The following is a 16,313-nucleotide window of genomic DNA, read 5'->3' on the forward strand; positions in this document are numbered from 1 at the left end:
AAATATGAATATAACAGTACAATCACTATGGGAAAAATACTACGGTGGAAAAATACTGACATTAACCCATGAATACAGACTGGATTTATCACTTACACCCACCCTATGCATTTCTTTTAGTTAGGCCCCACCTCTTATTAGCCCTTAGTCTGTTTAGAATGAAGTAACAGCAACACTGACCTCAGAATCTGCAGTTTACAGTGTGAACTCTTCAGTCCATTACAGAGCAGCTCCACTCCTGAATCCTGCAGGTCATTGTTACTGAGGTCTAGCTCTTTCAGGGAGGAGTTTTCCAGCTTTAAAACTGATCCCAGAGATACACACATCTTTCCTCCAAAATGACATGAAGCTAGTCTGAAAAACAAAAATAAACACAAACTTTTACTTAAGAATTATACAGGGAAACTATTTTGATACAGTAAAAATAAGAAAACATATTCTTTATAGTGTCCTGATCTAAAGAATTATTTGAAAGGACAAGGTTATAAAACAGAAATAAACTGTAAAATATAATGTCTATCTAAAGTACCCATGTTTCTTTTTACTGAGATTGTAATCATGCAGTAACAAGCAATACAATTTTCCTTTGGGTTCACCTGAAATTTCATTTTGATCTTTGCCTGAATTACTGGCTCACAGCTGAGCTTATTAACAAGAATCCACCCAGTCATTTAGTTGTAAACTCTCTATTTGTTTGTTTCCATTTGTTAATCTTCAACTTTAAGCTTTTTTAAGTTGAGCCAGGGCTGGATACTTCAACAAGACAACGGCCCTAAACACTGCTCAAAATCTAATAATGTCTTCATGCAGAGGAACAAGGACAACGTTCTGGAATGGCCATTTTAGTCCCCAGACCTGAATATTATTGAAAATACAAAAATTCTCAGAAATCGATTGGTTGGAAAATAATAATTTACCCGTCACTTATCTAATCTTATTCTTGCATTCAATTCCATTCAACTACGTATGCATTCAGCCCCTACTTCGCAGTAGATTAGATGGGTTTAACCATCTGTGGGAATTCTCCTCTCCCAAATGTTTGTCTTGGTTGCGCCCAAGTGTGGTCTTTTCTGAAGCAATTAAATTAAATATAGTAACAGATTAGCACAAAGCGTCAGTCGGCTCTGATGGAGGGTAAAAAGAGGCAAGGTGGAGCCGACAAGGCCAGATTAAAAAAAAGAAAGAAGATGGAAGAAGAAGCTGCCAAATGTTTAAAATTAACAAACTTGTTTTCCAGAGGACAGACTCCAGCTGCAGCCGGTAAACAGAGATATGGAAATAATCTTGAATTGTCATCTATTGGGCAACGTTTGCAATGTCGATTTAGCGTAGTTTATTTTGTAGAGTCCAATACAGATCATTTACCTCTTAACATGCCCTGGCCCGAAATATGTCATAGTTAATATCTTGCTGTGTTTATGAATAATTATGGACACCCAATATGCCATTTTAAAGCCTAGAATCTCTGCTTTTCAGTATCTAGCCTATTTAGCTGTATGTCCTTTCAGGAAATAAACATTTAGGGCGAAATATGCCTTGTTTATTAGAATTAAGAATCATAATTTTTTTTTTGTGATCATTTTTTTATTATTAATATTATGAATATTTAAACAAAAGCAGCAACCAGTACTGCAAACATATAACACAATTCCAATCTTACCAATAAAGTCACAATCGGACTATATATACATTCACAGAAAATACTAACAATATAGGACAAGACAAGACAAAAAAAAGGGGAAAAGCAGGGGGGTTGTAGAGGGAAGGAGGGGTTTACAACATTTCTTTCAGGGAGTCAATGGCTTCGTACCAGATATTAATATTCACTGCATTTGCACCATTAATTCGAGCAGTGGAGAGTTCCATATACATTATATCAGTAAATGAAAGAGACCAAACTCTGGTTGACAGAGAATGTGGGGTTTTCCAGCGGATTGCAATCATTCTCTTTGCCGCTGTGAGCCCTGCAAGGATAACCCGTTTCTTAGATTTGGATGTGGATAGCTCTGATAAGTCATTCAGCAGCAAGTTGGGTATGGTAGGAAGAACTTCCACCGAAACAAGATCCGATAACCTTGATGACATTTTATTCCAAAATCTTGCCTCAGGGGGGCACTACCAGTACATATGAAGAAAGGTTCCACAGGATTTAGAGGTGCACATTGTACAGGTGGGGTTATTTAAAATATTCATGAAAGTAAGTTTGTGAGGGGTGAGATAGACCCTATGCACATATTTCAGGTGAATTAACTGATGGTCTGGATTCCGGGAGGCCTCTTGTATAAAAGACCAAACTTCTGACCAACCAAACTCGCTATCCAATTCTGGGCAGTCCCGTTTCCAGAGTGTATATGTAGTCAGCGGCAAGTAAGAAGCCTCAAGCAAAAAACGATAAATTTTGGACACTAGACCCTTGGTCGTATCTGAATTGAAAAAAATATTGTAAAGAGGATGGGAAGGTAGGGGTTGCTGCAATGATATGCCACACGCTTTAAGTGCAGACCTAAGTTGTAAATAAAAACGGAATGAGGACTTGGGAAGATCAAATGCGGACTGTATATTTTCGAATGGTAGAAAATCGCTATCGCCAAAATTTTTCCCTTAATGAGCGATTCCCTTACTAGCCCATGGAGACGAGGTGATGGGCCTACATCCAATCAATAATCCATTATTATTAAAGATTGGGGAGAACTTGTGCCACTTGCAAGCAATATTGCAAAATTTTTCCATCTCACACCATATCACAATGAGATAGGAGATGATTGGTCCCAGGCGTAATTTACACTGTTTATTGCTGAGATTCGCAAATAGGACAGCCTCCAGTTTCCACGGTCTTGTAAGACTTTGTTCAATTGGTCGCCCTTAACACACTAGTCCCTGAGTCTATCCAAGTGATCAATGGTCTCAGAACAAATGAGCAATGATATAACTTAAAGTTAGGGACCGCTAAACCACCTTCCTCCCTTCATCTCTGAAGAGTAAAGTTTTTGAGGCGCGGCCGTTTATCTCTCCAGATAAATTTAGATGTAGCCTACTGCAGTTTCGGCCAATAATCAGATAAATAGATAGATAGATATTTTATTTATCCTGAAGGAAATTTAGGCATCCAGCTGAAACAACACATTACAATAAGAAACAGATTCAAACATAAATTAAAACAGAAGAATAGAAAAAAATATAAGGCTATAAAAAACATATTATACAAGGTAAGATATATCTGTAAACAGAGCAGTGCAGTAGATGTTGTTAATGTTCATTAAATAATTAAATAATTAACAGAGCAATGTGCAATGACTGATTATGAAAGTGGCTGATGTGACATAGAAATATAATATAAATATGCATCTGAAACAAATATAGTTCTAAAAAGAGAATGTGAATATGTGAATACCCAATCATGAGTAAAGTGTACTTGAATGTAAGTGAGGTTGGGGAAGTGTTAGTGTAAATAATTAAGTTGTTGAATAAAGTCCATGTGGTGTGACTGGATTAAACTCAGTCAGCAGCAGCATCCCGCCCCTGATGGGAGGAGTTAAAGAGTCTGATGGCTCTTGGAATGAAGGATTTTCTAAGTCTGTCTGTTGTGCAGCTCTGTGACAGCAGTCTGCCACTGAACACACTCCTCTGCTTTACAATGGTGGTGTGAAGTGGGTGACTATCATTGTTCATGATAGAAAGCAGTTTATTCAAAGTCCTCCTCTCAGCTATTGTAACCAGAGAGTCCAGCTTCATTCCAACCACTGTTTAAAAATCTTAAACAGAACAATAGAACACATCCGCACTCGTCTTAGCCGGTGACAGAAAATGGGCAGTAATTTAAAACTCCACAACCCAACACCAACATAGCAAAGCAATCGGTTATAATAGTTAAAGCACATGACAACATTCACTTTACCACAAAAAACCCTCTCCAATGACAAACAATAAAGAGACAAAAAGAGATAACAATGGACAACACACAAAACCTTAAGAATAACCTGAACCATGCAAATATAACCAAACATAGAATTAACAATAAACCGTTGTCGGTCCGTGACCAAAAAAAGAATATGGGGCAGCGAACAGCTCCAGCTCAAATCCTAAAGACCCATTTTACAGACAGTGATTCCCGTCAAGTCTTAAGGTGAATATGCCTTGCTACAACTCCAAAAAGCAATGTTCACCGAAAATAACCAGGGAGTTTCAGAAAGAATCAATCTCACCCATCATTTACGCGTGCGGGGGGCCCAGAAACAACGTTCAGAAAGTTCTTAGCTTCCTTGGAAGATGTAAAAGAGCGAAACTGGGCACCACCCTTGATCTTCAGCACTACTAAAGTAGGAAAAATTCCATCTCTCTGTCTCGGACAGCAGACATGGCCAGCGCAAATGCACGTCGTCTCCTCACTGTGTGATTACTAAAGTCTGGTGCAAAACGGATAATACGGCCATCAACACTGAGAGGCTCCTTTTTGGCCGAGCGCAGTATAGCCTGGCGAGTCGTGTAACGAAGCACATTGAAAATCAGCGTACGGGTCTCTCCTCGTCTAGTTGCTGATTCATTGTAGATTCGATGCGCTCGCATAATCTCTATTGAGGTGGAGGACAAGGACGGAAACCACTGCGGGAGTGCGAGACGAGGCTCCAGGTAGTCCCGCTGTTTGTCGAGTAACTTCTCCATCATAACTTCTGTTAAAGACTCAACGTCCGAACGGGAGCTCTTGGATTTTGATGCCATGTCGACTTATAAAGCCTCGAAACACCTTTTAATGCAGCCAAAGATCGTCTAACCGGGAAAAAAAATAACAAATTGGGGTCATCAAGCTGAGAGCAAAAATCTAAGCCGCCATCATGTTCAGCCGATCATGTGACTTCTCCAAGATTCATAATTTTGAATCTGGTAAAGCTTTATATTCTGTCTTGAAGCTACTGCTTTGAGGATTCACTATTTCGTTTTAATCTTTCAGAATTCGTTAGATTATAATTCTTTTAGCATTTTAAGCTTAGTTTAGTTGGTTATTTTCCTATTTTTTATATATTTTTCTGTTTTTATTAAATGTTGTTATAAGCTTATTAGCTTCTATTCTACTAAGCCAGACAGAGACTGTGTGATTTTTTTTAATTATCGGGTGCTGAGAGCTCATCCGCATGTTTGAATGGTTTGTCCTGTACAAAAACGCACCTGATTTATCTGCTGACACTGTAGTCTGACTGGCAGGCTGAGAGACTGAACGTCATGCAGCCCCAAAGCAGTAGAATTAGCGCCAGATCCCCACAAGCCGCGCACTCATTAATCCACCTGCGGAGCTTTAAACACGCAAATAAGTGCATCACTTGCCTTGGCCGGTCGGGATCCAGAAAATATTCTGTGATGTCATCTGTTTTTTAATACTATTTTAATTTTATATAAAGCTATGGCATGATAATCACCATATAGCTAAATAACCAAGCCTTATTGTTAACGAAAATTCTCCTTAACTGAAACTAATTAAAACGGTAAATAAAAAATTAAAGATTAAATACCTTCATTTTCGTATTTGTTAATTTATTTATAATTGATTTATATAAATGTGGTATATCATCATATAAATCGTTATCGTCATATAAAAAAATATATATTTTTCCCATATTGCCCAGCACTACTTCTAAGTAATATTAATTCATAAAATTACAATTTTTTTTACCTTTTAAATCTTTGAATGAAACATGTTTAAGTGAAGGGTGTTCTTACCAACATATACTTGTACTTATATGCAATAAAAAGGCTTGTGCCCACTCCTGCCCTGGGCGCTGCCTCCCCACATGATAGGGGGAGTCCTAATAAGTGGGTTGGGTAATGTGCAAAATGAAGGAGAAACTAGGATAAATTTGAAAAAAAAAGAAAGAACGAAAGAAATCTTATAAAGGCCAAAAATATCTTACCGTGGGTAGACTGGTCTTACAAGGTTGTACACTTGCATGGTCATCTAGACTGTATATGGCATTTAATGGTTGTGTTAACATTCATATCTGGTTTGATATTACAAGTTAACATGGATAGTTCAGTAAAGCCTGTAAGGAGGACTGTAGTTAGATGAACTACAGGGTATTTTTCTGCAGTCACTAAGTTAGCTAGTAACTAACTAGCTAGCAAGCTAGCTAACATGCAAATTTTCAGTAAAGCAAACAGAGGCAATTACCTAGCTTCTTTCCACGTTGTGCACAAAACCCTCAATCCAGTTACTGTATTCTTTTAGTAAAACAGCCCAGAAATCTTGCGATGCCACTACATAAGGGGACCTGTGGTAAGACCTACTTTAGATTAATACTATCATATATTTCAAATAGTGTTATTTAGGTTACTCCACAGAAAGTATAAAAAAGGTGACTCTTATTTTGAATATAAGCCTACAGGAAACAGGAAGTAGGGGAGCCATTTTGTTTTTTGAGAGTCAAGGTCAGGGAGAAGGCAGGCCAGAGAATGCAATGCTGCTTTAAGACCTAGCAATTTTTGGCTCCTTTTTGTTTTATATTTTACCTCTTTGTCCTTGGCAATGTAATCGTTCTCTAACCGGTGGAGATACATCAAGGAGCTGGGGGAGATTATTCCTTTTTTTTTTTTTTGCCTCGCTTGTTTGGTTTTGTTTGATATGTGTTGGGCCCTGGATACAATTTTGGGTGTTTTGTTGGATTCTTGTGTTTGTTTAATTTTTGAACATTATATTTTTGCTTGGATTATCATTTAATTTTTGGACATTATTTTTGCTTGGATTATCATTGAACCTTTTTTTGAACATTATATTTTTGCTTGGATTATTATTTAATTTTTGGACATTTTTTGCTTGGATTATCATTGAACCTTTTTTTGGGACATTATGTTTGCTTGGATTATCATTTAATTTTTGGACATTATTTTTGCTTGGATTATCATTTAATTTTTGGACATTATTTTTGCTTGGTTTATCTAATGTTTATTTTTTGGTTTTGCTTTGTTGTGGCTGATGTTGTTAGGAAACTAGTAAAATTTCTACTTTTGCAAGCTTTGATGTATTCTAGTATTTGCTTGTTCAAGTTTTCCTCCCACTAAATTAGGTTCTGAATTTTATTAGTAACTCCTGAGTTTGGTCAGAGTGTCACAATCTTGCACAATCTAGGATCAAGAGATACATAGAGCTTGACCATGTTTAGAACCCTAGGAACCTCTTTTTTTTATTTATTTTTATTATGTTATCTGTCCAGACAAGTGCTGTCATTTAAACTGGTGGATATTCTGCCTGTGTTCTGTCAAGTTGTGCTATCTATCAAAATGTGGTTCTCAGTTTAGGACAATTCTGTTCTACGAGGGTACTTTAAACAAGCGGAGCCCCTTGCCATTATTTATCTGAGTGTAACAAATGTGTTAATGACTGTTGATAATAACAATAAAACTAATAAGAAATTAGCAATGAAGAAACACGGGTTATAATCATCCCTGTTAACTCTAAACTATCTCCTAATATATTGATTCAGGCTTTCCAAATATTCTACCGAAAGAAATCTTATATATGCTACTTTTCTGGCATTTTTACTTTAAATATACACTAGGGTAGCATGGTTTGACAGGGTAGCACAGTTCAACAGAACACTGGCTACCTCGCTGTCTTGGAATTTTAGGTTTTGGAGCATACCCCCCAGCCTCGCTTTGGTTTCAACATGGGCACGGAGTGAATAAGGTGCATAGTCAACCCACAGACCAGATCCAAAGACCTACATCTTGCATGAGATGGTGTCAGTGTGCATCAGTCAACTATTCAGCGCACTTTGCATAAGGAGAGGCTATATGGAAGAGTAGTGCAGAAGAAGGCTTTCTGCTCAATTTTTAAAGCACTGTTTACAAACTCATATCACACTCTGACCTTGTGCACAGCTGCAGAGAAACTCAGACACTGACAGACACAGGATTATAAGTCAGAACATGTGTTTGTGACTGAAAACTGAGAAATAAAGCAGTAGACAAGTCACACAAAAAAGTTAATGTGAAAGAATTCATTTTTAATCCTTTTATTTAAACACTGTCATTAACTGTAAAATCGAATTAATTAATAAAATCGATTAACTGCCAATATCTAAGATTAATGGAACAGAGCATTCTAATCTGGCTGTTTAGACAATGTTGCAATGCTATCAATGTATCAGATTTCAATACTACATACTGAAGCGGTTCGAATCAAAACAAAATTACCTACTGTGTGAACGTAAAACTACAAGTGTCACCTGTAGTTTTGTTAAGATTAGATAGAGACATGAAAAAACGGACACAAGCTGAACAAAAAAAAAGAGAGGAAATATGAATATAACAGTACAATCACTGTGGAAAAATACTACGGTGGAAAAATACTGACATTAACCCATGAATACAGACACCTGGATTTATCACTTACACCCACCCTATGCATTCCTTTTAGTTAAGCCCCACCTCTTATTAGCCCTTAGTCTGTTTAGAATAAAGTAACAGCAACACTGACCTCAGAATCTGCAGTTTACAGTGTGAACTCTTTAGTCCAGTAGAGAGCAGCTCCACTCCTGAATCCTGCAGGTCATTGTTACTGAGGTCTAGCTCTTTCAGGGAGGAGTTTTCCAGGTTTAAAACTGATCCTAGAGATTCACACATCTTTCCTCCAAGATTACATGAAGCTAGTCTGAAAAACAAAAATAAACACAAACTTTTACTTATGAATTATACAGGGAAACTATTTTGATACAGTAAAAATAAGAAAACCTATTCTTTATAGTGTCCTGACCTAAAGGAATATTTGAAAGGACAAGGTTATAAAACAGAAATAAACTGTAAAATATAATGACTATCTAAAGTACCCATGTTTCTTTTTACTGAGATTGTAATCATGCAGTAACAAGCAATACAATTTTCCTCTTGGTTCACCTGAAATTCACCTGAAAGTTCCTGCTCACAGCTGAGCTTATTACCAAGAATTAGAGCTTAGATTCTCTGCCCGAACCCAGCCTGACCCGAGGACCGACTCTAAAACAAACTGAAATTACTGATAGAATACTCTCACTTTCGTGTTTAATTTATTCATAAGCGCTGTTTTCCCTTCCGGAGTTGTACAGTGGGCGGTGTCGTGCCGATTCTGTTCGTGAAGCAGAGTCGGACTCAGCAGGGAGTTGGATTCTGCAAAAAGGCAGCGCGCAGAACCTTATGATCTGTGGCATTAGTTCTTGGTTAATGTGCTCGCGCTAGCCGCAAAATACGACAGAAAACACTGAGAAACTGCAGAATTATGTATGGGATTACAATATGAGCGCGAGGGAAATAACAGAGAAACAGGAGATACAGTGTGTGAGAACCTTTACCAGTGAGTAGCTCATACACCAGAACACGCAAATTTCTCTCTCTCTCTCTCTCTCTAAGATGTGTGAAAACTAATAAAAACTAGCAAGCCCACTCTAAAAACGAATTAAAGCTTACGGAACTGTAGGAGAAAAAAGAAAAACAAAATTAAATTAAACTATAACAAAAAATGAAAAATTTTATAATCACGTAGTTCTGGGCGCACGTGAACTCCTCCGCTTGTCTGCATTTGACTTGCAGCACTGTGTATAGATGTTTTTAAAAATAATTTTAATTAAATAATAGTTCTATTCTTCTATGTTTCAGTGTTAATAAACATAATTCTGATCATATTTCGCTCATTTAAACAGCCCTAAAACAGCCAGTTCATGGGGCGGATCAGGTCGGGCTCATAATGGCAGTTCATGGTTTGGGTTGGGTCGGGCTCGGGCAGAACGGGCTCGGGCTGGGTCGGGTCAGATTTTTTGGGCCCGAATTCACCCTAGCATGTTGTAAAAAGGAAATGTAATTTAGTTGTAAACTCTTTATTAGTTTGTTTCCATTTGTTAATCTTCAACTTTAAGCTTTTTTTCCCTGCAGCAGTGTATCAGATCACTCCTCCATTCTGCTTCTGCCCACCTACAGACAGAGGCTGAAACGAGAGCTGCCCACCACCAAGGAGGTGTGCCGTTGGTCTGACCAATCAGAAGATACTCTTCAGAACTGTTTTGATCACGTGGACTGGGAGATGTTCCGTGATTCGTCAAGCAGCATCCACGAGAACGCTGTTACAGTCACCGCCTTCATACGCAAGTGCGTGGATGACGTAGTGCCCTCCAGATCAGTGCGCGTCTTCCCCAATCAGAAGCCCTGGTTAAACCGTGACGTCCGCTCCGCTCTCAGCATACGCAGCGCTGCTTTGAGGTCTGGGGATACGGAGGAGTACAAGCGAGCCAGCATCCTCAGGACTTTCTACACCTGCACTGTGGAAAGCATTCTGACTGGCAGCATCACCACCTGGTACGGGAACTGTACTGCTCTGGAGAGGAAATCTCAGCAGAGGGTAGTGTGTACAGCGCAGTACATCACAGGGGTTCAGATCCCAAACCTTTTGCATTTGTACACCAACCGCTGCCTGAGGAAATCCAAAAGGATTATGAAGGACCCGTCTCACTAAGCCACTCCCTGTTCTCACAGCTGTCGAAGGGAAGGAGGCTCAGAAGCTTGAAGATCTGAACTAGCCAGCTTCTTCCACCAGGCGATCAGGCTGTGGAACAGACAGTAAAACAGTGTTCTGCCCAACCCACCCCACTGACACCCATACAAACTCTGCACCCTGCACTTTACTTTACACTGTGTCTATCAGACTTTTCCATATTATACAGCATTCTGCCCCCTGTACTCCCCAATCCCTACCCAACTCATTCCTTACCTGCACTTACTCATAATTATTCGGAGTGAGAATATATACTGGCTGGGATGGGATGGGCAAGATGGCGCCTGTGTTTGGCTTTGACGCTGCCCCTGCCTGGTTGTCTCCGTCTTATCTGTTTTATTTGCTCTGGTGCTGCTTATATGTGCTCATGATTCATTGGCTGCCTTGGTTTACGATCGGCAGATGTTACTGCAGATTAGACATTCTATGGAAAATTTCACTGCTGCTAAGAACTTTACTTTCCCCAGACCGGCGTTTTGCTCACCTGTTAGTGAGCTACCAGTGCTGTGTGGCTGGGAGAGTAAGGCGGAGTCGTTGCGGACGAAGAGCAGCAGGAGAAAGAGAGGAAAAAGAGCCGGTCTCCAGGTGAAAACCTGTTGTCTTTGGAGGAAGATTCATGCCGCTGATTTCCAGCTTTGTGCTCCAGGGATTCCCAGGGAGATGCTGGTTTTCTCATTGGAAGATCAGGCGGCGTTGTGTTCCAGTTGTTCTTCGGAGACCTTACCAGCGTTTTCGGAAAGACCGTGAATATGGTGGTCAGAGTTTGATTCTTCTCATTGTATGCGCCTCAAATCTCCCCTCTTCTAGTATGGTCACTTCTGAGTTCACATGTAAGATATGTTTAATTAACGCACGTTCTGTGACAAATAAGGCTCATGTTTTAAATTACTTGTTTTTACGAAACAGTTTTTTTTGTTTTTAACTGAAACATGGCAACGAGATATGGACTATACTCATTTAAATGAACCCTCCGGACTGCTCTGTCATTGGGACTCCTTGCTCGTCTGCTCGTGGAGGAGGCCTTGCTGTTGTTTGGAACAAGCAGTATGTTTGCTAGCTAGTAAACACTAACACTTATTCCACATGCAACTCACTAAAGTTGGTAGGATAAAGCCTTTTTATTGTGTTTTAATGTATCGACCTCCAGGTCCAGCTGGTCAGTTTTTAATTGTGTTTACGGATTTCCTGACTTTTTTATTAAGTTGGATAGAGTTTTATTGGTTGGAGATTTTAATTTGCATATTGATGATAAAACATACTGTGTAGCCACTGAATTTCTATGTATAACTGATTCCTTTAATTTGAGGCAGTTTGGTTCTGGTCCCACTCATAAAGCTGGTCATACACTGGATCTTGTGTTTTCTTTAGGACTATACATCAACCAGGTGTGTTGTGAAGATCTTCAAATCAGTGATCATAGAGCTATCTTTTTCAATCTCTCTGACAATGCAGACCCTCTCTGTCCTAAAAGAACATTTTGTTCTCGTTTGATAGCTCAGAAATCAGTTCACCAATTTTCAACACTGATTTTAATATAGATTCTGATGATACTGAATTTTTAATGCAGTCATTCAATGAACATTGCTCTGTGATAATGGAGAAAGTGGCCCCTTTAAAGACTAGGTCTAAAGCTATCCATAACACTGCTCCTTGGATAACACAGGAGATTCGTTCTTTCAGGCTGAAGTGTCGCAGATCTGAGAGATTATGGAAAGCTACTGGGTTGGAAGTGCACCGCCTCTACTTCAAAGATCTTCGTTCTTCTTTTAATGTTTTAGTGAAGGAAGCCAGGTCCTCTTATTTTTCTAAATTAATCTTATTGTCTAAAAGAAATCCCAAGATTTTATTTGATACCATAAACAATATAGTTGCTCCTTCAGTTACAGCTATGCCCTGCTTCTCGGTTGAGGATTTCAATAAATTTCTATCCTTTTTTAATAAAAAGGTGATGGGGAATTAGATCGAGTATTCAACCTGTGAACCATTCATTTAATTTTGGTCCCCGAAAAGTCTCTGCAATTTTGGATTCAATTGAAACTATGATTTTATGTATGTGGTTAAGAAACTGAACCCTTCTACAAGTCCTTTAGATGTTATACCATCGTCAGTATTTTTATTTTTAAGTTTTGCCGGATGTAGGTCTAACAGTATTAACTCTTATAAATTCGTCATTGTCGTCTGGTTGTGTTCCTTCTTATTTTAAGCACGCTTCTGTTCAGCCATTAATGAAAAAACAAACCAATGGGAAACTATGTCTCTTACTCTACTCCACTGTCATGTGGTGTTCCACAGGGCTCAGTGTTGGGACCACTATTATTTTCGCTTTATATGTTACCTCTGGGTCTGATTATTGATAGTTTTAATATTCCATATAATTTGTTTGCGGGTGACAGCACTTTGTGACAACTGTCTGGGATAAGTGCTATATAAATAAATTTTACTTACTTACTTACTTACTTCTGTCACATACTGGACTATTTCCTTACTTCCACAGACACACCCTAGATATCTGCATATCTACATAGCATCATTTATTACTTATTCAGTCTTACTTAACATATTTCTCTGCAATATTTGTCTAGTGTAAATTATTATGTGTATTGTTATTGAGTGTATTGTGTATAGTGTTTATACTGTAAATATATCTTTATGTCTTATTTTATATTATATTTTATTTTATTATTCTTCTTGTAAGTATTGTTTTCTGCACATTGGTGGGAATCTGCACCCACGTTTTTCACTCACATGTACACCTGTACTCTGTGACAATAAAAATCTTGAATCTTGTTACAGTGGCCATATCATTATAATCCATAAACATTTCAGTCCAGTTCCAAAGACCTACATCTTGCATGAGATGGTGTCAGTGTGCATCATTCAACTATTTTGCGCACTTTGCACAAGGAGAAATGTGCTAAAGCACATATGGACAAGCCAGCATTAACAAGACAACAGCCCTAAAAACTGCTTAAAATCTACTAATGTCTTCATGCTGAGGAACAAGTACAAAGTCCTGTAATGGCCATCTCAGTCACCAGACCTGAATATTATTGAAAATACAACAATGCTCAGAAATCGGACTAAATTAGAGCTGTTTTGTAAAGAAAAATAGTCCAAAATACATTCATCCAGAAGCCAGACTCTGACTGGAAGCTATAGGAATCGTTAAGAGGCTGTTATTTCTGCAAAAGAGGGATCTACTTAATACTGATGTAATTTTTATGTTGGGGTGCCTAAATGTATGCACCTGCATAATTTTGTTTAAAGAATTATGGCACACTTTCTGTAAATGATGTAAACTCCATTTCACTTCTCAAGAATCAATGTGTGTGTTAATATATTTCATTAAACAGCTGATCTGTACAACATATGATCTGTGTAGAATAATGTTGAAAATTATCAGGGGTGCCCAAACTTCATAGGATTGTACATTATTGGCCATTTTTTAGACCACGCTGTTCTTTCAATTGGAAATCTCCATTCAAAATGCTAAAAAAATCATAGACAAGGTTCAATATAGACCAGTCTGGGAATCTGACCTAAAGATATACATAAAGTTTTCACCATAGTCCCATTTCTGCACCATATTGGTCATATCACCCAGTGATAGTTTTGAGTGTTTCTGCAAAGCATGTGCATTTATTTTCACTAAAAAACATAAAACACACAACTTACCCAACCCCTTGTATAGGACTGTAGCTCATTAGTCTATAAATGATCTTAACTGTTCAGACATTAACAACATTGATCAAAAAAGAGATTTGTATAAATAACACTAATATACACAAATACACAGGAAATTTACTAACACAACAATGTGAATAATGTGAATCAACCACTGGAAACTAATTCGAAATATCAGCAGTTCTTAAAAAAATGGTGTGATGTTTTGAATAAAAATACTCACACAGCTCTTCTGGATATTTCCACTACTGGCAGCAGCCTCAGAAAACACTCCTCTGATGGATCGTATTTTCTGAGGTCAAACTCATCCAGCTCTTCTTCTGAGTTCACTATCACAAATGCCAGAGCTGACCACTGAGCAGGAGAGAGCCTGGCCTGATGAAGACGACAGTCACCACCTCCACTCAGGTATTTCTGCACTTCCTGCACTAGAGAGTGATCATTCAGTTCATTCAGACAGTGGAACAGATTTATGGATTTCTCTGGAGAGGAGTTCTCCTCAATCTTCTTCTTGATGTATCTGACTGTCTCGTTGTTGTGAGAGATCTTCTCTGTCTGTGTCAGTATGCATTGTAATAGATTCTGATTAGACTTCAGCGAGAGACCCAGAAGGAAACGAAGGAACAGGTCCAGGTGTCCACTCTCACTCTGTAAGGCTCTGTCCACAGCTCTGTTGAGGAAGCCAGTCATCGTTGACCTGCTGAAAAGCTTGAAAGCTTTACTGGTTTGTTGTTCAGTGGATTGTTCTTTTGGAAGTTTTCTCTTGAGAAATGCATATAAAGCAGCGAGGAACTCCTGAATGCTTAGATGTACAAAGCTGAAGACCTTTTCCAGGTGCAGCTCATGTTCCTCCCTGAAGATCTGGGTACACACTCCTGAGTACACTGATACTTCTCTAATATCGATGCCACTCTCTTTTAGATCTTCCTCATAGAAGATCAGGTTTCCTTTCTCCAGCTGCTGGAACGCCAGTTTCCCCAGAGCCAGAATACTTTCTCTAGTCTGCTGAGGATCAGTGTCACTACTTCCACTGTACTTCTGGCTCTTGTGTTTGATCTGAAAGATCAGGAAGTGTGTGAACATCTGCGTCAGTGTTTTGGGGATTTCTCCACTCTCAGCTTCACTCAGCATTCTCTCTAGAACAGTGGCTGTAATCCAGCAGAAGACTGGTATGTGGCACATGATGTAGAGGCTTCTTGATGACCTGATGTGTGTGAAGACTTTGTTGGCCAGGTCCGGATCACTGATCCTCTTCCTGAAGTATTCCTGTTTCTGAGGGTCACTGAAACCCCGCACTTCTGTTACCTGATCAAAACATTCAGGAGGGATCTGACTGACCGCCGCTGGTCGAGAGGTGATCCAGAGGAGAGCAGAGGGAAGCAGATTCCCCTTGATGAGGTTCGTCAGCAGAACATCCACTGAGGTTTGTTCTTCTATATCCTCCAAGTTCTCATTGTTCTGGAAATCCAGAGGCAGTCGACACTCGTCCAGACCATCAAAGATGAACATGATCTTGTAGCTCTTATAATGGTTTGGTTTTAAATCTTGTGTTTCTGGGAAGAAGCTCTGAAGAAGATGTACTACACTGAGCTTCTTTTCCTTCATCAGATTCAGCTCTCTAAAAGGAAGTGGAAATATGAAGAGAACATCCTGATTAACTTCTCCTTCAGCCCAGTCCAGAATGAACTTCTGCACAGAGACGGTTTTTCCAATTCCAGCAACTCCTTTAGTCAGTACAGTTCTGATGAGCCGGTTCTGCTCTGGTAAGGGTTTAAAGATGTCGTTGCATTTGATTGGTCTTTCCTGTGTTGTTTTTTTCCTGGATGCAGCTTCAATCTGCTTCACCTCATGTTCTTGATTGATGTTCCTTGATGTTCCCTCTGTGATGTAGACTTCGGTGTAAATCTCATTTAAGAGTGCTGAGTTTCCATAGCCTGAAATTCCTTCATTAAAACTCTGATATTTATCTCTCAGTTTGGATTTGAGCTTTTGTTGACATGCTGGGGCTACTTCTGATAACAATAAGACAAAAAGAAACATGTCTCAGGTGTTATCATGCATTGGACCAGGGGTATTTAATTACAATTCAGTAAGGTCCAGATAAAGACATTTTTCTCAGGCCAAGGTC

General features: G+C 38.9%; 1 protein-coding gene across 3 annotated transcripts in view; it reads right to left on the reverse strand.

Moving 5' to 3' along the window:
- The window catches only part of LOC107197167 (NACHT, LRR and PYD domains-containing protein 4E-like), a 75,472-nt gene that overhangs the window by 54,969 nt on the left and 4,190 nt on the right, over positions 1-16,313 (reverse strand). For 2 of the 3 annotated variants that reach the window (XM_049468764.1, XM_049468742.1), the window contains exons 6-8: positions 14,409-16,197; positions 8,462-8,635; positions 181-354 (exon numbers count right to left, since the gene is read on the reverse strand). In XM_049468764.1, coding sequence (XP_049324721.1) covers positions 181-354; positions 8,462-8,635; positions 14,409-16,197 — 2,137 coding nt within the window. The remainder of the gene's footprint in view (positions 1-180; positions 355-8,461; positions 8,636-14,408; positions 16,198-16,313) is intronic. The other variant, XM_049468753.1, reaches the window with a different exon arrangement.

This window comes from Astyanax mexicanus, chromosome 1, assembly GCF_023375975.1.
Source record: "Astyanax mexicanus isolate ESR-SI-001 chromosome 1, AstMex3_surface, whole genome shotgun sequence".
In the NCBI taxonomy this organism is placed as follows: Eukaryota; Metazoa; Chordata; class Actinopteri; order Characiformes; family Acestrorhamphidae; genus Astyanax; species Astyanax mexicanus.